The sequence below is a fragment of the Cottoperca gobio genome, chromosome 8 (assembly GCF_900634415.1).
Source record: "Cottoperca gobio chromosome 8, fCotGob3.1, whole genome shotgun sequence".
Classification (NCBI taxonomy): Eukaryota; Metazoa; Chordata; class Actinopteri; order Perciformes; family Bovichtidae; genus Cottoperca; species Cottoperca gobio.
This window is the reverse complement of record NC_041362.1, coordinates 17031071-17053424: the sequence shown is the minus strand read 5'-3', so window position 1 is coordinate 17053424 and position 22354 is coordinate 17031071. Positions and strand designations below refer to the sequence as shown.

General features: G+C 42.7%; 1 protein-coding gene across 6 annotated transcripts in view; it reads right to left on the bottom strand.

Annotated features, from left to right (window-relative positions):
- Positions 1-2513: 2513 nt before the first annotated feature.
- The window catches only part of LOC115011751 (myosin-10), a 56205-nt gene continuing 36364 nt past the window's right edge, over positions 2514-22354 (bottom strand). For 2 of the 6 annotated variants that reach the window (XM_029436971.1, XM_029436973.1), the window contains 36 exons: positions 22284-22347; positions 21842-21940; positions 20766-20909; positions 20551-20646; positions 19700-19818; positions 19328-19480; positions 18966-19139; positions 18709-18882; positions 16964-17078; positions 16028-16090; positions 13959-14152; positions 13570-13691; positions 13337-13406; positions 13084-13244; positions 12861-12969; positions 12606-12737; positions 12310-12516; positions 12070-12207; positions 11846-11969; positions 11538-11709; positions 10135-10347; positions 9858-10002; positions 9533-9739; positions 8761-8865; positions 8514-8666; positions 8174-8422; positions 7824-8036; positions 7519-7731; positions 6850-7011; positions 6634-6762; positions 6398-6486; positions 5875-5998; positions 4941-5149; positions 4742-4850; positions 4448-4620; positions 2514-3962 (listed from right to left, as the gene is read on the bottom strand). In XM_029436971.1, the coding sequence (XP_029292831.1) occupies positions 3800-3962; positions 4448-4620; positions 4742-4850; positions 4941-5149; positions 5875-5998; positions 6398-6486; positions 6634-6762; positions 6850-7011; positions 7519-7731; positions 7824-8036; positions 8174-8422; positions 8514-8666; positions 8761-8865; positions 9533-9739; positions 9858-10002; positions 10135-10347; positions 11538-11709; positions 11846-11969; positions 12070-12207; positions 12310-12516; positions 12606-12737; positions 12861-12969; positions 13084-13244; positions 13337-13406; positions 13570-13691; positions 13959-14152; positions 16028-16090; positions 16964-17078; positions 18709-18882; positions 18966-19139; positions 19328-19480; positions 19700-19818; positions 20551-20646; positions 20766-20909; positions 21842-21940; positions 22284-22347 (5286 nt within the window). In that variant the 3' untranslated portion in view covers positions 2514-3799. Of the gene's footprint in view, positions 3963-4447; positions 4621-4741; positions 4851-4940; positions 5150-5874; positions 5999-6397; positions 6487-6633; positions 6763-6849; positions 7012-7518; positions 7732-7823; positions 8037-8173; positions 8423-8513; positions 8667-8760; positions 8866-9532; positions 9740-9857; positions 10003-10134; positions 10348-11537; positions 11710-11845; positions 11970-12069; positions 12208-12309; positions 12517-12605; positions 12738-12860; positions 12970-13083; positions 13245-13336; positions 13407-13569; positions 13692-13958; positions 14240-16027; positions 16091-16963; positions 17079-18708; positions 18883-18965; positions 19140-19327; positions 19481-19699; positions 19819-20550; positions 20647-20765; positions 20910-21841; positions 21941-22283; positions 22348-22354 lie in introns of all 6 variants that reach the window. The other 4 variants (XM_029436970.1, XM_029436972.1, XM_029436974.1 and 1 more) reach the window with 2 other exon arrangements.

The following is a 22354-nucleotide window of genomic DNA, read 5'->3' as shown; positions in this document are numbered from 1 at the left end:
CTCCCCTCCTAAAAAACCTTCTTCTCTTGTCTCCTTCTCTCCCGCTCTGCAGGATGGATCACCTCTGTCAGGCCCTGCGAGGAGAGCAGGATGGTTTGTGTCCGTATTTATAGGTCAGCTCTCCAGGCAGTCAGTCACCAGCTCATTTGCATTTGAATATTTGATGTCAGTGAATGAGTGAGGGTCACAACTGTGCGGGGCAATTTACCGAACCCTGCAATTAACCGCGTCCTTTGTTGCTGTTTAGTTTTTGTCTCCATCGACAGATAATAACACATTATCTATGAATCATCACTACCGGAATATGTATAGCAGGTTTGCCACGCATGTTCACAGGGATCAACACAGAAGCAGTTTGCAAAAGTTAAGTTAAACAAATTCAATGTGCATCTGTGTACCATTGCTTCCCAGTATAATTATTAAAACAGATAAGAAAACACCTTGCCACATCATACAGACACACTTACCGGGGGAAGTGGATGTTCTGCGGACTGGGCAGCTCTTCTCTGGCTCACCTGCTCCACCACAGACGCCTCTCTTCATTATGAGGTGATTATTACTATGAGTCACATGATGAAGGATTACACAAGTTGTTTCCACAACTCGGCGCATTACCGACACTTCATCTCTTCTCTGACAGAGCACAACGCGTTCATTTCGCTTTGTTTTGGAGAAAGTAAACACAGTTTATTATATATTATCTTTGTCTTTGATTCTTTTTGAGATTGAGATTTGAGTCTTTTGATTTTTACAGCCTTTTGGCCCTGGTTGGTCAAACGATTTGTATTTCATCAACTGGTGTACCAGGTCTTATTAAATACATATTCACAATATTTAGATTTTTTTAATTGTCATTTAGGATTATTATTATTATTGTATGTATGCATACTTTAATGAAAGTACTGAAACATTTTCAGCTAAAGTGATTTGAAAGTATCAAAAATAAAATGAATGTTTTCTGAAAAATCGCCTGTTACCAGGCATTTTGTTATTTTAGGGGGAAGGACACTTTTTATCTTTTTTGAAGGCACAAAGGCCAAATGCCAGGGAAGCTTTCAAATAAAACGATGACGGAAAAATTAAGCTAACTTCAGGCTTGAAGGTGGTTACATTTTTAATAACATACAAGGTATAATTATCTGTGGAAAAACAGCAGTTTATATATGCATTGGTATTTAGGCTTACAAAAGCAGATCGTTATGTCTGCCCGATTTTGTTGACTTGTATTTGTGCTTTTACCTAAGTGGGCTGTGGCTAAATGGTTTGTATTGTGTCTGTTGTGATTGTGTAAAGTGAGTCTCATTCCCTTCTTTGTTGTGCTGTAGCCTCCGGATAAAATACCTTCACAAGTCCAGTTATAAATGAAAGAATTGTGGTTGTGTTTAAATTGTTAAAATGACATTAATCCTCATGACTATTTGGTATCTATATTTCACATAGAGTGCCTGTTAGCAAGAGCAGAACACTAAGTTCTTCTCCTACTTTAAAGACCACAAAGGAGCGTATTGTTAGTGCAGCAGAGACACTGCGGTGACCCGCTGCAGCGCGTCTGGTGGAATCACAAGCGTCGAAAAAAATAGTCCCAAAAAAAGACATAATAGAATAAGTAAAACAAGTATAAATTATAAAATGTCATAAAAAAGTGTCAAAGTATAGTATGTCAAAAAAATATCATTAAAAAATGTGAAAGTATAGTATGTCAAAAAATATCAAAATGTTATTGTATAGAATGTCAAAGAAATGTCATAAAAGTTCATAGTACAGAATGTTATAAGTCATCACAAATGTCATGATATTGTATTCAAGTATGTCAAGGATAATTAATATAGGACAGTATTCCATAAAAACGCTATTAAAAGTATCATACTATATAGTATGTCAAAAAATCTCATTATAAATATTATAGTATGTAATAAAACTAGTCAAACTATAGTATGTCATAAAAAATATAATTAAAAGTGTCATACTATATAGTATGTCAAAAAATATCATAAAAAAGGTATTGCATAATTATTATTATTTTAAAGTCATATTATTGTATGTCACAAAACATAATATTGTATTCAAACAACAAACAATAAAAAAGTCAAACTAAATATCATTAAAATGTCTATATATAATAATATATATATACATACTGAAAGTACAGTATGTTTTAGAAATGTCATAGTATGTCACAAAGTGTCATAACATTGTATTCAATAAAAAACCTCATAGTGTAGTAAGTAAAACAAAGTCATGTCATAAGAAAGACATAATATAATATTGAACAAGTCATAGTTTAGGAACAACTAAGATGCGTACCATAAAGCTGCAGCGTCCTCAGCTCGATACTTCAGTGTTTGAAAGCTGTAAGAACATGTTTGTGATTGCTGTGATGCAGATTGGTATTATTATTCTGCCAAAGTTAGAAACTGTATCACATTACTAATAACCAGCATGCACTGACTCAATAAGTGTAGTTTGTAGTGTAAACAGTGGGGTTATAAACACGTGCAATAATGTGAGTGAAATGGGCTCCACAGACTTTAATGTATCATAAAGCTCCTAATAACTCATAAACTGTACATGTCATGTAACAAGCATAGGTACAGTTGATCAATGTGCAATACTGAGCATTTTGAAACATGAATGGAGTCTGTACTGTATACAACAGCAGAGATATAAATACAGTTGATGTCTATTGGATTGTTTTTTAAAACTTAATAACTCAAAAAGTATAAAAGTTATCAATAAGAAAAGTCATAGCACCCATCTACAAAGAATCCCGCACGGTTCGACATATCAATCACTGTGGTAACATGGAAGCTGTAGCAGGACGTACAAATGAAAGAAAACCAGTTTCCCACTATTAGCTCATTACATATGCAAATGTATGAATATTTTATGAAAATACCTTCATGAAATTAGGCATGGTTCAATATATGAACAGCATATGTGTTGTAAATGGGTTTAGAGTTTCGAGTGAGCGAAAAAAAGGCACAGAAGCAGAAGAAATACGCAAAAGAACGCTTTCAGCACTCGCATCGAATAATTACAAGTCAACACGGACCTACTGTCAAACACCGTCAGAAGCACTGAGGCGGCTTACAGTCACATTTCTATATTCATAAGCAAGCAAACAATCCTAGCATAGGACTGGGAAAATACTATTCAGTTACAGTTCAACTAACTAAAACTACACTGATTCACATGATGGACATACTGTATATGTTGGATATTGATGCAAAAATAGTCAGAAAGTTGTTTTCTTTCATCACGATCTGTTCCTTTCCCATGATGCAACGCTGTTATTGTACCACGTGGAAGCATTTTAAACAGCTCAATACTCCGACGGAGGATAGCTATCATCCACTCACATGTGCACGCACTGAATTATGAGCTCAATCAGACGGTTTACGTGATTATAATCTCTGCAATAATGGATGAGGGGGCTTTTAGTTGACAACATATGCAATTTATGTGCCTTGGAGTAACTGTTGTAGTCCAAACTCAGCGCATGATGGAAGTGGCTTTTATATTACGCAGCCCTGCAGCTTGAGAAAGTGGGGTAAGGCAGAGTCGTGCTTCTTACAACTTGGGGCGATAAAGAGAGCGTTGGGGGTCCAACTGCTGGTGTGTGCTAAGGTTTAGAGTGGAGGAGTAAGGTCTGGGGTTTTCTTGCTTAGATCATGCTACGTGTGTTTGGAGAGAACAGACCTAGAAGAGTCCCTATTCAAGCTGGGGGGTCTAAGTAATTCTGTCGGGGCTGAGAGCTGATGCGTAGAAGGGAGAGCAACAGTTTAAGGCTTTCTCTCTTCTACTCCGGCTGGGGCGGCGGCGGCGGCGGCGTCTCATTGGCATTGTTGTCGGTGATCTTGTTTTCCAGCTCGTCATCGGACAGGAGGTCTAAGGAAGTTCCCTCGACCTGAAGCGGGCGTCTGCCTGGGCGACTGGAGGAGAAGCTGATGGGGCCGCCACGCCTGCAGGAGGAGGAGGAGGTAAAGGGAAGGGCAATGAATGAATGTATTCTATATTTGTAGTGTATTGTGGTTTTATGAAATTGAAAGGTGTATATTTGAACTACACTTGGCAATTAGCTAATAAATAAACTCTGTGCAGCACTTCAGTTTCATGCTCTGGAGTGAAACTATGTTAAACTACATCGTCCCTATCAAATAAATTCAAATTGAAGAGGACAAGCTGTTGATCCCTCATCAAGACAACCTACAGTATGTTCAAAGGCAACATGTTGCTGCGTCTCTACCACACTCTTTATCCTGCAGGCAAAGGACTGAAGTAACATCTGCTCAAACTCATACACATACATGTGTGCCCTACATAACCACCCTTAGTAACAACTGCGTTGCATATTTAAAATAGCAATAATTATATCTACTTACAGGAACAACCATAAAGAAAACAAGATCATAAAATGAAATGATGAACAGTGATGAATGAAGCGTACCTGAGGCGGTTCTTGAGTGTGTGCACCTCGCGGCTCAGACCCTCGCTGGCCTCGGTGGCGTCGTCCAGCTCTCTCTGCAGTTTCCTGCGCGAGGCGTTGGCCCTCGTGGCTTCCTCCTCAGCCTCCTCCAGCTGACGCTTCAGCTGCTTCATACGAGAGCTAGCCTTTTCCACCTTCACACGCGCACACAAAAGAGAGAACAAATACATCACCAAGAAAGACTGAACACGTTGGAAGGGGTTGGATTGTAGAAAGTAATGGAGGTTTGTTAATGGATGATCTCTTTGTTCATACTTGTTCTTTAAACTGGTCGGCATGGCGACGCTCATCCTCCACTTGCATGTAGATTTCTTTCAGCTTCTTCTCGGTCCTTCTCACAGTCTTGTTGGCTGCTGCTCGCTCCCTTCAGTGGAGGACAAGTGAAGTAAATGTGTTTTAATTGATCTAATATTTGAGTGTAGAGCTTTTGAAGGACGGTGTATTGAATTCTCACTTGGCCTCCTGCTCCAGCTGCTCCTCCAGCTGTCCTATCTTGGCCTCCAGGGCGGTGATGGAGGCCTTGAACCTGTTCTTCACAGACCCCTCCAGCTCGCCCAGCTTGGCCCGCAGCTCCTTGTTTTGACGCTCCAATTGCTGGCGAGCGTTTTCGCTCTTTTGGGATGTGCTGCGCTCCGCACTCAACTCTGTAGTCAGGGTGTCCACCTGAGGGCAGAGAAGGGGGGACATGTAATTTATACCTTCGCACAGGTTTATTAAGAATTCTTACAAATGGCTAGATGTAGTATAAGTCCGATGAAAATAGGGACGAATAAAGATGATCATTAAAGATTTTCTCTATTCTGCCAACTCAGGGGCGGATTCACGACAAAGGATTGAACGGCTTTTGCGGCTGCTAAACCTGCACAAGACAAGACGAAAAGAAAGCGTGTACTTCTCAAAGCACCCGCAGAAATGCAGCCCCAACTGTGCTGCCAAGCGAGTAGCGTCTCAGTGCGCCTGCGCTACTTGCACATATTTAGATGAGGTAACATGCACACATTTCTCTGCAAATGAGCCTCAATGCAAAAACAGTCCAATTCACAACGACCACCACTCATAGTCACAACGTTACAGTGAAATCATCAGCGTCTTCAGAGAGTTTGCTTAAACTGAAGCGCATTTATAACGGGGGTCACACAGTGATCCGTGATTGTAGCCAGGCATAGTCATAGTCATAGTTCTGCATGAATGAAGAAATGAATGTAAGGTTATTATATAAACTGATAAACTAATTATTCCTCTCCTCTCCCTCCGTGTTTGCGCTGTAATATCATCAGTGCAATATCTCTTGAGAATCGGACCTTGAGACGGGGACGATAGCCGTTGCAAGTGACGCGCATCAGCGGACGCAATCCATTCAGTACTACTCCTCCATTATTACACCCCACCTGCATGGTTGTCTTTCTGAAGCGGTCGTTGAGCAGCTCCATGTTACCCTGCTCCTCTTCCAGCTCCTCCTCCAGCTGGGCGATGCGAGCCTCCAGCCTCCTCTTCTCATCCATCAGAGCAGACCTGACACACGGAGAGAAAGAGTTAACTCTTCACTGCTGCGTCTGATTTGGATGTTGAATTATTGATTATGTCTAAATGTTTATCCTGAGGACTCAGCGGGTGAAAGCTCTTTAATAATATTGCTGTTAGAAGCACATTTATCACAAAACATAAGCTTGATGGGACTCTTGAGGCACAATTGTAGTTATTTAATATTGTAGAATAAACTGGATGATACTTTGACCCTTAATATGGATGGATGATCTTTAGATTGTAATTTAGGCTGTGCTGCTTTATTAACACTTATTAGTGTTATATAGTATCATTATCTTTTTTATTCTCGTTTTCTTTACATAAAAATAATAATAATCCCAATTGGTCTGATACTATGGTGTGGTCTAGTGGGTGAGGGTAACGTACTTTCCAGAGGTGCTGTTTGAGATTTCATCTTGCAGCTCGTCCCGTTCCTGCTCTGCATGGCGCCGGCCTCTCTCAGATGCTGCCAGGTCCTGCAGAGAAAGGTCAAAGGTTAAACACAAGTACTTCTTTGAGTATCATCTAATGCTGAGAGAGACCATTCAATGCTTTATCTTGAATATACAGGACATACAGAAAACTATCAAGTACCATGTGACACAACAAACATTGTCTCGTACCTCATGTAGCTGCACAATCTCAGCCTCCAGACTCTTGAGTTTCTTCTCATTTTCCTTGGATAAAGCGAAAATATCATCTCTAGAAGCTCGGGCGTCTTCCAACTCCCGCTGGTAGTCCTTCATTTGGGCCTGAAGGAGAAAACATACGGCTGCTTGCTGTAGTGCTTGGAATGGAGAACAAGTATGAAGATGTGCAACTGATTTAATAATCCGTACCTGTAACTTGCGCAGCTGTTTGATGGCTTCGTCTCGAGCCTTGTTAGCTCCTTCTATGTGACCCTCTATATCCTTCAGATCCATCTCCAGCTTCTTTTTAGCAGCTACAGCCAAAGCTCTCTGCTTCCTCTCGTCCTCCAACTCTGTCTCCATCTCTCGCACCTGAGGGGGAGCCGGCACAAGTCATTGGTGTGGAGAGATTACACTGTGGTTTTTAACCTCGTTAACATGTCCATATGGTGTTTGTTTTTTATATGCTACACGACATAGCACCAGGGAGATAAGCAGTCAACGCTATGTCGGAGCATTTCTGCCTTGGAACTGCAGAGTACCAATGACAGAGTCCGACAGACAGGGTTTCATACGTCACACACTGTAGCTAAGGAACCATTCCTGTCAACTTGCGGCGTGGGGCTTTATATATCATTAGCGCAACACTACGGCAAAACAAGGGCTAACGGAGGAGAAGATACATCGCAATGTCCCCGCCAAACATCCACAGAAAACTCAGGTTTGCAGTAGCCGTCTTCTACGGCACTGCTTACCCCAAGAATCAGCTTCAGTCTGTCATTTAAGGGCATGAAGGGATCTTTTTTAGGGATGTCATTTTAATGAACACAGATGAGTTTAAGCAATGCCAGCAGAGGTACTTTAGGTGTGATTCTGCACCTGCTTGACCAGCGCTCTCTTCTTCTCATCGTTTTGGTCGTCCCGGCCCTGAAGGTCTCTCTCATACTGGGCCTTCATGGCCTGCATGTTGACCTCCAAACGCAGCTTGGCGTCCTCTGTGCCCTGCAGCTCGTCCTCCAGCTCCTCCAGCTGAGTCTTCATCTCCTCCAGCTGCTGATCCAGAGTACGCTTGGACTTCTCCAGCTCGTGGACCTGACGGGGAGGGGGAAACAAGAGGATGAGCGGTGAGACGATCGGCTCAATTGTCACAGGAACTCATACGTGCTGTGTTGATCCCAACTCACGTTCTTGCCCACGTCATCCTTGGAGCTCATCAGATCTTCCATTTCAGCACGAAGCTGCTTGTTGACCCTCTCCAGCTCCTCTTTGGCCTCCAGTGCTTCGTCCAGAGCTCTGGTCATGGACAGAGCTTTGGTCTCTTTCTCCCTGGCCTCAGCTTCAGCGCGGTCACGCTCTTCAGCGTAACGAGACGAGATGCTCTTCTCCTCAGCCAGCATCTGCAGAGGAGGAGCACGTCAGATTGCGGATCAGCATTTTGTAAGGATTATATTACAGTCTTTAAAAATAGGTCAAACTTCCGTCCAAAGTTTTTTTCTATGAATGTCAGAATTTCCTCAATGAAGAGTTTTCTCACCTGATCAAACTTCTTCTGTTTCTTCTCCAGGCTGGAGACGATCTGCCTCTGGTGATCCAAGTCTACAGTCAGATCATCCAGCTCCTGTTGCAGCCGGGTCTTTGTCTTTTCCATCTTCTCAAAGCCGATGGTCTTCTCTTCCAGACGCTGGCTGGCCAGCTCCAGGTCCTTCTGCAACTTCTTCTTCATCTCCTCCAGGCTCTCGATTGTTCCGACGTCGTCCTCCAGCTTCTTCTTGCTCTCTGACAGCTAAAAGAAAAGAAGCACAATTCAGAATAAATATCTACAAAATGTATCTTATTTTGACTTAGTTTCTGACACCAGAGAGCACGAGTCCTACCTGAGCCTGTACGCTCAACAACTGTTTCTCCACATTCTTGCGCGCCTCCTCGTCCTCCTCCTGCTGCTCCTGCAGAGCGTTCTTCTCCTCCTCCAGCTGGCGTATACGACTGCTGTGGTTTAGTTTCTGACGCGTCTCCTCCTGGAGCAGCTCCTAAATAAAATGTATATTTGTCCAGTTAGTGAAACATAGAAAAGGAGCATGAAGTGTTGATGGATGATTAATGCTCAGAGATACTGCACTTCACCTGTGTGTCTTGTAGCTGACTTTCTAGTCCAGCAACATCTTTGGCCATCTTGATCCCCTTCCTCTCTGCATCTTCCAGAATGGTCGACACATTGTCCAACTCAGTCTGCATGGGGGGGTTCAACCAGGTTATCAATGCATCAAATGCATTTGTAAAAGATTTCAAATAAAATAGGCTTTTCAATTCAGAAGTCACGAATAGACAGAATACAATCTTAATTATGCTTGTAATTGAATACATTTAGAAAAAATATTTTCTTTGTATTCAAACCAGCAGAATGCTTGTCATTTGTTTCCCACATGAATGAAAACGTGCAACGAAACGAAACATAAACAAACTAGTTTTACTTGGGTCTCATACAACAGCTGACTTTAACAATGAGATTATAGTCTCTATTCATCAAAGGTTCTTGGTTTGCATATTGTTTGTTAAAAAGCAAAAGTCTACCTCAAAAAGAAATGAACAATTTAGAAATGTAATTATATAATTATAGAGTAAGGTATTATAATAAAGAAGCAAATTAAATGTTGTGCTTAGATGATTGTATTAAGATGAGCATTAGAGGTGTCGCATTGAGGATAACCGTGATATTAAAAACATTAAATATTGATATCATGTTAATAATGCACATCGTCCCCTGCTCCCCCAAGCTTAGTTGACATTGTAAAGATGTTCTTCTTGTTTGTTTTGGTATAGTTGTGGTTATTGACTCTCTCTCCACCTTCTTTAATGGTCAGGACTGATTCCACTGCATCTAATCAAATACGTTCACCTGCAGTTTGTGTGTGCGTTCGGCCAGTTCTCCCTTGGCCCTCTCTCCCTCAGTGACTCTGGCCGTGGACTCCTGCAGCTGAGCCTCCAGTTTCTTCCTCTTGTGCTCGGACTCCGTCTTCGCCTGCTGCAGGCCCTTGACCTCGCCGGCCAGCTCCTTGTTGGCTGTGTCCTGGCTCTGCTTGGTCTTCTCCAGGTTGGCCTTGAACTACACATAATCAACAACAAACATCAGTGTGGTCAGATGATGAAGTGATGTCACGTTCTCTTTGGCGGATTTTGAATCCTGTGATGTAGGATTGTAAATAGTGGAAAGGTTATGTTACCCTCTTGGCCTGTTCCAGCTGTTCAGACAGCTCTTCCAAGATAGTGCCATGTCTCTGTCGCATCTCCTGGATCTGAGATTCATGGTTTTTAGTTTCCTCCTCGATGGTCTTCTTCAGCTCTGTGACTTCCTGTTCACGCTTGGTCCTACAGAGAACAGAGACACAGGAAAGTCTTGACTTCCTGTACTTAATAATAATAATAACAACATCAGCTAAATGTCTCACTGTTTATGATATAAATGTAAAATAAGGGAGAGTAAATTATAAAGTGTGGAACCTAAGTTCCTGCTGGGCAGCGGTTGTATCAAGGGTGTCCTCCAGTTCAGTCTTAAGGGCCTCTAGCTCTTCGCTCAAGTCCCTCTTCAGTTTCTCGGCCTTGTTCCTGGCTCCTTTCTCTGACTCGAGGTCCTCCTGCAGCTCAGACAGCTGGGCCTGCAGCTCCCGCACATTTTTCAGAGCGTTGTTCTTCTGGCTAACCTCGTCCTCACCCCTGTTAACCACAGAGAACATTGAAGAACAGATTCTCAGATGGAAAGTGAGCACAATGTTGTCATATTGGTAAAATAACCTAGAAACTAAAATAAGATGTGCCCGAGTTATTTTAGAAATTATTTATTTTAACTACTTTTTCATTTTTCCATATATGTCAGAAATACCTTTTCAATAATTCTGTATTATTTACCTTTTTGTTTATTAATAAACTATTGCTTAAAAACATAAAACAAAAAAACCCTCTGTTGTGTAAAGACTCCACTGGGTGGCAGCAGAGACACGTTTTCATAAAGCAGTTGATGCCAGTTTTCTTTTGACAGACTTTCACAGGATGGGTTACTGAACAGGCACAAGGGCCCAAAGTGTCAGGGGCCCCTGCCTTCACCTACAACATGTCACTCAAAGAGACATGTACCAAACGACAAGACTCAAAATTAAGAAAGAAACATAAAACAACAACAACGAGACCAAAACAGCTGCAAAGAAACAAAGAGACCACACAGAGACTCATAACGACTGTAACAAGACATTTAAAGACATCACCTTGGACTTTGGACATTTTTCACTACTTTCTGACATTTTATTGACCAAACGATTAATCGAGAAAATAATCAGGAGATTAACCGATAACTGTAATAAAATAATAATTTGTTAATCGCAGCCGTACGACAAGGAGACGCAGAACAACGACTAAACTTAGAGGCTAAACAACTATAAAGTCTGTGTGTCTTGATTTTATGTAGGAAAGGTTTTGTGGGTAAAATGTGCATGTTTGTGCCCAGGGGCCGGGCGTCTCATAATCCGCCCACGTGTACATTAATACCTCACAAACTACATGCACAGCAGAGATAGGGACACACATCATGAACACATTCCAATGCAGTGGAAAATCAGTGAATAAATAGAGGCAGCATGTCAACAATAAGTAAAAGCTCAGAGGCTATTTTCTTTCTTTTACTGGAGGATACGCTCAGTGCTGTACTGTTGCCTGTTGTCAGTCCAATACAATGCATGATATAAAACAGCAGGTGTGAGTGTCTCTTGCTTTAGTCTGATGAGCGTTGTGTACCGCGATGGAGCACTTATCTCAGTGACTCAACATTAGAACTCCAACAAACATATTTAGCGCACATAGATGTTATGTCATACGGAGCTCAGCTCAGCTCCGGTGCTCTCAGTATCGCCTACCTCGTCTGCATCGTCTGCTGCTCATCTTCCTTCTTGCCCAGCTGAACTTTCTGCTCCTCTATCTGCGTCTGTAGCTCGGCTATCTGGTCCTGAAAGTCGGACGTCTCCCCATCCAGCTTCCTCTTAGCCTTCTCCAGCTCCTGACGGGTCTTCTCCTCCTTCTTCAGTCTCTCTACAGTACAAAAGAGAGGATATGATGGTTTGATAACACACAAAGAAATGTCTTTTCATTGTGGATTAAAAATGCTATGGGTTAATTCTTCCACTTTGCTCTTCTATGCATTCTGTATTTGGCTTCAGTTCTTTACCCTCCAGGTCGACCATCATGATCTCCTGCTTGTTCTTGACCTTGCTCAGGTTCTTGGCCTTCTCTTCCTCTTCAGCCAGCGTCGAGGTCATCTCGTTGACCCGGTCGTCCAACAGCTTCTTTTCCTAAAGGACAGAGATATATGCAGGTTAGCACAGCTCGCCTCTGAACCCAGCGAACTAATTCAAACACAATACCAACACAGTAGATCTTTCTCCATCTCACCTTGATGAACTTGGAGTTATGGTCTTCTAGTAGCAAAATGTCCTCTTCAAATTTCTTCATCTTGGCCTCAGTCGTCACTTTCTCCAGCTGCAGCTTCTGCCTGGCAGCCTCCTCCTCATCCAGCTGTTCTTCCAGGTCCTACACAAACACGCATTTAATAATAGCAGCAACAATATTTGAAATAAATAAACACAACATTGTTTGTCAGTAGGAGGAACTTAGCACATCCCTCGGACACACCTGGATATGGGTCTGCATCTTCTTCTTCTCGTTCTGCGTGCCCTGGTTCCTCTCTTCTTCTTCCTCCAGCCGGGACTCCAGGTCATGCAGGATCTCCTCCAACTCTTGCTTTTTGGAAGCCAGACGAGCTCGCATCTCCTCGGCCTCAGCGAACAGCTCTGTCTCCGCCTGCAGCTGCTCTGCTAGGATGTTCTTCTCCTCCACTAACTAAAACATAAATAACATTAAAACATTTAATTATGCACCTTATAAAAAAACTCTTGCTATAATTTGGTACTACTGCGTTTGTAACTGACCTGCTGGTGTTTCCTCCCCATCTCCACTAGCTCTCCCTCCACCTTGGTCTGCTTCTCTTTCACCTTGACCAGCTCCTCATCTTTAGCCTGCATCTCCTCTTCCTGCCTGGTCACCTGCAGCAGAGGCTTCACCTGCAGGTGCAGAGGAACACAGGAGGTTTCCGAGGTTTGTATGTGACATTAGTGACCTCTAGAGTCTTTTGCACTGCGACAACATATATGCACACACACACACACACACACACAAGCACACACCTTGGTGAAGAGTCTCCACCACTGCCAGTGACGCAGCTTCAAGTAGGCAGCGCAGTTCCTCTGGAGAACCTTCAGAGCACTGAGCTGCTGCTGCTTCTTTGCAAAGGACCTGAAGCAACGACAACGACAGTGAGACAAAAGTCAAATCTACCTTTTTTGTGATTCGATACATAGCAATGGTTTGAGTAGATCTCAACTGCAGACAGCAGCAGAAGACTCTTACTTGCGTGCCAGATACCCCCGACAGACGGCCTGGAAGTAAATGATGATGTCAGTGATCTTCAGGTCCCTCTCTTCCTCCAAGTGGGCCAGGACTCCAGCCCTGAAGAAGATCTTACTCTGGCCGATACGGAACAGGTTGCCGTCCAGCTCCAGGGCTTTAATCTATCAAAGACAGGGAGGGTCATTGAAAGGGAAATGGGACCTCTGAGGCAGAAGTAGAGATTCTTTCATGTTTTCCTAAACTGAGTCCTCACCATTCTCTCACAGGCCTGCTTGCCATCCATGAAGCCCTTGGGAATGGCGTTAGGAGTGAGGATCTCATACCTGGACACAGAGCAGAGAGAATATCAGAAACCAGGACGACACCAGAGCCCTTCATCCTTTAAATCCATCTCTGTGATATTCTATTTATGACAATTCTGTTTATCTACGTATGTCAATAATGTACTTTTATATCACACTAGTTAAGCTGACATTGCAACAGTACCTCTGTCTGAACTCCTGGAAGACGATGCGGTTGGGGAAGCCCTGTCTGCAGATACGAATCCCCTCCAGCACACCATTACACCTCAGCTGGTCCAGAACCAGGTGGGGGTCCAGTTTACCAGCCTGGGGGAGGAGGGAGAAGAACAAAAGAGATGAAGAGGAGGAACCTTTTGATGTATGGGTAAAGGTAGAATAAATTTGACTTTAACTTAAATAGGCTGCATTTTACAATAATTTGGTTGAAGCAACAAACACTGCAGTGCGTCTGTCCCCACTGATACAATCATACATCACTTATAAATGTGCTGACAAATTGTATTTGGCCCGTTCGGTCAACAGCTTCTCAGTCCAGCAGGTACTGAGGGTCACTGTGAATATTTTAAAGCTCACCCTTTTCTCATGGTTCGGGATGATGCAGCGGACAAAGTTAGGATTGGTGTTCCTCAGCGTGGCCATCAGCTTCGATAACTGCTCCTTGTACAGCTGTCCCACAGTGCGGAACATGCCTTTCTTGGTCTTGTAAGCGGCACCAAACGCCGTCTCATTCATGCCTGTAACCTGGTCCAGACCCACGATTCTGTCGACTGGGTACGGAAAATGAGTTGAAGAGAAACGGCGAGGTAACTGCATTAATGCTGGTTTCACTGGTAAATGTGTAGAGAGCATCAAAGCTGTTTACATGAACGTAGAAAAGAGAAAAGCCTTTTAAGTGTTGTATTTGAATCCAATGTGGATATTCATCAGGAAATGTTGCCAATAAAGGTTGAAGTGTTCAGCTGAGCAGGATTTGCTCTTTTCTATTTTTGTGATAAAGCATGAAGACAGACAATGATGTCACACCAGCTGTGAGCAGAGACCATCGGCTGCATTGATTACAGGCAACATAACAAGCAAACACGCAGAGCTGGTTCCTCTCAGCCTGCCCACCGCTGAACAACCTTTATTTAAAAAGGATTTTAAAGCAGGATCTTACTGATTGGAGTAGAATATGTAATACAGCCAGGACACAGAAACAGGGAGGTTATAGAGCTATTTTATATCAACTAGTGGATTAAATCTAAAATAATCAAACAGAAAACCTATTTAGCAGGGACTTGGCTTGAGAACCGGGGGGTTGCCAGGTACCAGTGCACCTCCTGGCACTGTCCAGGTGTCTTGAGAAAGGCACAGGACCCCCACACTGCTGATAATATAATCGCTGCTCCTAATACTAGGATGGGTTAAACGCAGAGTCTACATTTCACTGTGTGTGACCATTAAAAGAGGATTTAAATTCCATTGACTTGTTTTCTTCTCGTTAGGTGAACTGTCTGTTCATGGTTTATTTTTGGCCACATCAGATCCAAATGAATTAATAGACAATCAAAGTTCCAGTATCTTGATGGTTCAGTAGACTGTCAACTATCCAATAAAGGAAAGGAAAATAAACTCAAAGTATCTCCGTGGAGTTTTCTCTTAAGCAAACAAAGGTTATTACATTACATTACATTTAGCAGACGCTCTTCTCCAGAGCGACTTACAGTGAACTACCTACAGGGACAGTCCACCTGGAGCAACTCAGGGTTAAGTGCCTTGCTCAGGGGCACAATGGTGGCAGCCCTGGTGTTGGTACGCTCAACCTTAACTCTGCGTACCTTACCTTTGTGTCATTTTGCTTAGATTTCTCATTAACTAGAAGACTTGTAGCCCATTAAGATTTGAACTGTCTGAACGCAACATCTCTCATCTCACTTGTGTATTCCCTGGTCTTTTAATAACACAGATCAGTGAGTTGGATCAGACATGTGCCGTGCAGGTTCCTCAGATATTCCCTCCTTTCAGTAAATAAAAGTACCAGCACTAACTGAGCAGGAACTGAAATAAATTCTTCCTCAAAATGTATTTGGGCACTGCCCTCTCTTTCCATCTGTTCATTGCATAATGACTGGGATCACTGCCTGCTGATCACGGCAGCTTTATGTAGACTAAACATCTATTCAGTGGATAGAAGGAATTTGCCCTTTTTAGGTGAGGTGACACCTTCAGTAAGAAAGGAGTCCCCCAGTTTCCTTACTGTACCCCTTTTAGTCGACAAAAATGGACCATGGCCACTTTCAAAATCCATCTATCTGAATCAATGGATATGGAATCAGGAATATTTCCTGATTCCTTAACTGTATTAATCTGTTTTCTGTTGTGGTAATACACTTGTTTGTACTAGAAAGCAAAACGTAATGTTTGCACGCTGCTGGCTTATCGTTCAATCAATAGTTGTTGGAATAATTAAAGTGGCAGTTAGCCGACAGCATTCATGGAAGAATGAAATGTTTTAGTATCTGTTTTTTACTGCCATGCAAAGCCGGTAGGGAGTCTTTAGACGGGTGCACAGGGCAGCCAGGACAGGGAACCAGTGATCCCTCCAGTGCAGAGGATGAGGAGAAGCCAGCGGTGCATGGAGGTGAAGAGTTACTATCATTCACCTGGAGCTTCCTGGAGCCCAGACACAGTGTCATAGAAAGAGGCTCTCTGAAACGTCTGAATGTCTACAGCATCAGAGAGACGGACAGAGGAAGAAGACAGGAGAGTGAGAGAGAAAAAGAAAGTGGGCATGCAAACACAGACCCCCATCATCCAAACAAACAACTTTACACACTTTTTATTAATACAGTACATGCATGTTATCAAAGCCGTGTTGGGTTATCTTAGCTGAACAGTAATCAGGAGAAAGAGTTTTATATACAGCAACATTTTGCTTTCCTTCTGACCTGTCTGTGAGTTCATAAAAAACAAATGTCAAATTGAAAGAATGACTATGAAGGCTATCTGATTGAAATATTAACAGCGTACTCGCAGGGGGAAGAAACAGGATTAGCAATAAATCCGACATTCAGCTCTGAGAGAAGAATGTCCTTACACTTCATGTTTTTTCTGGCAAAACTCACCCACATTAGAGAAACCATGAAGCGAGAGAAGAGAGAATGTATTTCCCACTTTTCATTAAATACTAAGCTCAGTTTTTTCTAATTTGCTGTGTTGAGTCTACAGACAGCTTCGGCACAGCTGTGCTTTAAGCTAAATGCTAACAGCAGCATACTAACATGCTCAAATACAATTAGCACTAAACACAACGTACAGCCGAGGCCGATTCATTTTGAAGATATTTGGTCTTAATCCAAAGAATTGAACACATTAAAATGGAAAATAAAGCACAACCAAAACTGTTCACAAACTGCTGCTAGCATGGACACGATCCCCAAAGAGGATGGTTTTAAATGATTATCTTTCTGTGTCTAATTTGTTTACAATAGGTCTGGTGTGTAACATTCTTCTGGACCGACACGAATAAATGAAGGTTCATTTATAATTCATGCCGCAGATCAAATTCTGTACAGTTAAAACTCTACGAGTAGACTCACCGTCTTTCCAGAGCTCAGCCACAAACTTGTCAGTTGACTGGTGCAGCAGTGTGGCCACATTGTCATTCAGAGGATCCATGTTCTTCATAAGCCATTCATCGGCTTTATAGTCCACCTGAAGAAACACAGAGATCAGACGTATTGTAGTGATTGGACAACAAAATGTTTTACTGCATGTCGCTTACAAATCTCAAACACAGACAGGTTCAGCCTTAAGAAATCGTGTTTTTTTATTACAACTAATATTGAAAATAAAGAATACTTTCGAGGCAGTAAACTGCCGTTTAATGACCTGTAAATACCAACAATGACCACACACAAGGTTTGCCATCAGGACGAGCAAATAGCAAAATAACTTAGCATCAAATTAGGTTTCACTCATAAACTTAGTTTTATGTCATCCAATCATTTTCCTTTAGCTTTCCGGAAGCTCACCCGGTAGCACAAGCGACCCACATACAAAAGGCTGAGTCCTTGCCACAGCGGCCCGTGGATCGAGTCCGACCCGTGGCCATTTGCTGTATGTCGTTCCCCTTCTCTCCTCTCTCTCTCTCTCTCTCTCTCTCTCCCCCTTTCACAATATACACTTCTCTCTCCGTCATTAAGGCATACAAAGCCCAAAAATATAACTTAAAAAAAATACACTTTCAGAGGACGGGCTTTGAGTTTCTGATGAATTGCTGCTGCTCTGTTGCTTCACCTGTCTGCAGCGATCTGTCTTAAGTGACAGCTAGGTCTGGTTTTAATAGTGTTTTTCCAAATACCACACAGTTGTCTTATCCCACAGGCACTACCAGATGTGCTGCATGTGCTACGTGGGACACTACATATAATGAGAGGTAGAAAGTTCAGAAGATATGTGATACACAATACTGTATATTGTTTGCACATTATATTTGACTGACAGCTCCGTCAGGTCTTACTGAAGTGTTGATTGAATTAGTCTCTGTAACATGACGGCTTCTACCTGGATGTGTTCAAACGTCAAACGTACTATGAAGAGTGTTGGATTAGAGCAGGACATAATACGTATTTGACACGATCGGCAGTCTGAGAAGAGGAATGTTAGATCTCCATATGGGTTTCATCAGAATCCTGGAAAAGCAAACTCACAATGTTTGCACTTATTTTCCTCTTCAGTATCAATTCAGTCATGCAGGGTTTATTTGATGAAGTTCAAATTCAATGCTGGCTCCAGTGTTGATACCGAGCCGAATCTGAGCTTTTCACCTGTCTGTCATGGCAAGCCTCAGGTCCAGGACTGCAGTTTGGACTGACTGATGCTCTTCACTGTGTTCACGTACACATGTGCAAGACGGGAAAGAGAGACCAATTACCTAATTAATCTACCACTCTAGGGATGATATCAGCTTTCAAGCTGCGACTGACAAGTGTCCTGTCTGGAATGTAGCGTTTTCTCTTTACAGATGGCAGACCACCACACAAAGGTGAAAGTTTAAAACCGCCGTTATGCAACCGCCAGGCACCAAAGCCTCAATCGCACAAGAAATGTGAACCAGATGTGGGTTTTGTACAGCAGCAGTACGACAACTGGGCTATTGTTTTCAGGCAGTGACCTGGTTAACTGCGCCTTCAGGGGAGCTGAGTCTGAGCCTCCGAGAAAGGCTTCCAAACGGTCCAGGAACGGAGTTTAAAAGCTCTCTTCTCAGCATACTTAAGTAGTAGGTCTATTCCAAAGAGGGCAGCCAACATGCACGAAACCTCAATGAGCCTGAAATACATACCCTCCCTGCGTAGTGAATGACGCAGAAGTCGGCTTTGTCCTTGAGCTGACGCGGCTTCTGAAACTTGGTGTGTGTGCCCTGCTCCTGGAGCACCTTGTCTATAAAGGTTTTGTCGGTGGCCTTGGGAAACCAGCACTCCTCGTCCAGCAGAGCGAGGATACCAGGCGGGTTAGTCTGAGGAGACAGAACATGTGTAACGCACGTATCTATAGGCAGACACACGCAGTCAGTCGCATACTTGGATAGAGGACACTGACCGGCCTCTCAATGAGGTCGATGCACGGCTGCAGGTCGAGGCCGAAGTCGATGAAGCTCCACTCGATGCCCTCCCTCTGGTACTCCTCCTGCTCCAGGATGAACATGGTGTGGTTGAAGAGCTGCTGCAGCTTCTCGTTGGTGTAGTTGATGCACAGCTGCTCAAACGAGTTCAGCTGAAAGCAGGCGTAAAGCAGAAGTTTGTTAGTTACTTTGCCCTTAGATGACTTGATTGAACTAACAACTAATTTAAATGATTAGACAACCTGGATCATTGGATTGTGTTGTTCATGTGTAAACAAACAAAACTACAATGTCTAGAAGGTTTTAGAGTTTGTTAGTAACAAAGCACCACAATCAGCACCTCAAAGATCTCAAAGCCAGCGATATCCAGGATGCCGATGAAAGACGCCCCCTGACGTTTGGTCCTGTCCAGGGCTTTGTTGATGCGGTGGACCAGCCAGCGGAACAGCCGCTCATATGTTGCCTTGGCCAGGGCTTCAACTGCAAAGTCAGCCTGAGGCCAAAAAACAGAGTGAGTAACCAAGTTCCCTTAATAATACACTGCACATTTAGCCATGAGCGGACCTATAAGAAGATTAACCACACGTTGATGTTATAGTTTAGTGTTGATTTACAATGGTATGGCACAAGACTGTGGCTACAGGCTTTTAGCTTATTTACAGCTAAACTAATTCATTAACATCCTCATTGATAGAGTTAGACGGCACCTAACCTGTTCTTTGGTCTGAGCCTTCTGCACGTAGTCCCGTCCCACTTTGATCCTTGGGGTGAGGATAGCTCTGGTGAACTCCATCACATTCATCCCAAGCAGGTGGCAGAGCTTCTGCGCCACTGAGAGTGCGAGGGAGCAGGAAGCATGTGACTTATTGCTTGATGTAAATGTAAACTTCACACTAGTTCAAATATATGGCTTTATTTCATTCATTTTTACTGTCTTCAGAATCTTTCATTTAAACTTGATGCTAGGTTCAAATAATTCAATCAAACATTGAATAAGTCTGAAAGGAACGCTGCCTAACTACAGCTCTTAGCAATCCAGAGAAGATGACTTTATCCAAATTCAGTATATCCTGGCTGGGTTGAGACAGGACAATGGGTCAGGGGCTTCCTTTAAGTGAGTTCTTATGGCTCTGACCCGCAGACAGCAGACTTAATAAAACAAACTTTATTATACATTCATTCATTTCTTCTGTCTTACACTGCGAGGTATGTGACGACAGTCTAGACTGCAGGAGCATCTGATGGTGCTGATGTGATCCAGACATTACAAGTGTTCCATTATTAGGAGACACACAATCTAACTTCAGTGTTATCGTGTTCCTAATACAGCATGTGGTCACTCACAGAGAATGAGAAAATTGTGAGGGTATGTATATCTGTGGACATGCTGCTCTGTTTTCCACCACCTGTTGCGGTGGAAGCTGAAGCGTCACAGTCATCTCATTTCCTGGATCCATGAATCATGGCTGACACTGAGCGAGTGTGTGTGTGTGTGTGTGTGTGTGTGTGTGTGTGTGTGTGTGTGTGTGTGTATGTGCTGTGTTACTTTGACTGGATGCTTACCTGTGTTCTCAGGCATGGAAGCCTGATCAGTGTTTCTCTCTTTCTTAAAGATAATGTTGCCAAACTGCATCACTGCAGAGACCACCTTCAACAAGCCTGGCAAGGATAAGATAAATCTTCAGCGACCCCCCCAGGAGGGGGAATTAAATAATGCAATCATAGAAAGAGAATAAGAAAGTATCGTGTTTCAAGGCACATCTGGAAGTACTACTCACAGACTATCTCTTCATGGGTGAAGCTCATGATGTGCATGGCATCCAGAGTCTCCTGGAAATTATCCTTGTCCTGCTGTCCAGGGATGGTGACGTTACCGTTTGACAGGAAGCGGTAGTTGCTAAAGCCTTCGAGGAGCAGGTCCGCTGGAGGAGGAAAGGAAATTCAGATCATCTTGATTATTGATTATTGAGACCAGCAGTCTCTTATTTATGCTTTAGTTTTAAGATGTATGTTTTTTCCGGTAAATGTGCAGTGCTGCATGCTGGGATACTTTCTGTGCTTTAAGTGATGAATAGTGATTTGCCCTCAAAAGTAACAATTTAAAAGATTTAAAAAAGAAAAGGTTGGGAGTGATCACAAGTTCAAACAAATGTAACGAAGGTGCTCTTTGCTAGGGAACACAGAAGTACCAAAAAGAAGAAAGGTCCAGGGTAGGCATGCGATTGGAAAATGTCATGTTATGACTTTGCTGGCCATTAATTGTGATTCACCGACATGATCCCAATAATCAATTAAAACTCTTAAAATGGCACTTAACTGTGCTCTACTGTGCTTTACTGTGATCACTTTACATTTCTTTTGCATCAAAGATGGGACACACCTTTATTTATTTATTTAACCCTAACAATCTTTAATAAGGTAATCAAGAATCATAAGGTCTAAGGTATAAAAATAGCAACGTTGTATGAGTCTGTTCTAGTGTGAGTTGTAACACAGATCTTAACGTATCCGAGCATCGTCTATGTTTTTCTTTAGAATTTCTCCATGACATAGCCATCTTATTAAAAGCTTTTTAACCCTTCTCCAGGAGATTACCTGGAGGGATCTTTTAAATCCACTAGTTTATGGGAGAAATATTCTTTCTAAAGACATCATCATGAAACAATGCACTTTCAAGCTAAATGAAAAGTTAACAAGGGAAAAAGATTTGTTGGCCGATGCTAATGCAAAGCAGCTTCCTTTAGCTCTAATCCTCGCCTGAAGCAAACTGGCACCAACATGAAACCCCACTTGTCATTGCTCTGATACTTTTCTTTATGCTTTTATTGCTCCTTATAGCGGTTGTCCGACTCACTTCGGAGATGCTCTCCAGCCCCTGCCAGCAGGCGGTAGAAAATGTGGAAGGTCCTCTCGTCTTTGGCCTGTCTGATGGCCCTCGACTTCTCCAGAAGGTCTGAGAGCAAAGGTTAAGGACTGACCAGGAAATTACAGCACGAGAAAAACAGAAAACAAATACTGTCACTGTTGAATTAAATATTAGAAACAATTTTTTTTTAGAATTTCGGCAAAACAATGTGGTCAAAATCTAAGTGTTGCTACAAAATAAATATTATTCTGAGGTGCCTTATCTATTATATATCTATATATGAGGAATAACAATGAACACTTGTTGTCTTTAGAGCTCAGTGCCCTCTGGATCCGCCTGGAGAATATGCAGAACGGTGATTTTAGCTCCCTTTGTTGATTTTGAAACGATCCCTTTGCCCATCTGCTCCTTCAGCCAGTTATGAGGATACAAGTTTCAATATTGGCCCCGACGATGTAGCCTGTGACGTCAAAGTTGACTCTGATGAACTTCCCCTGCAGG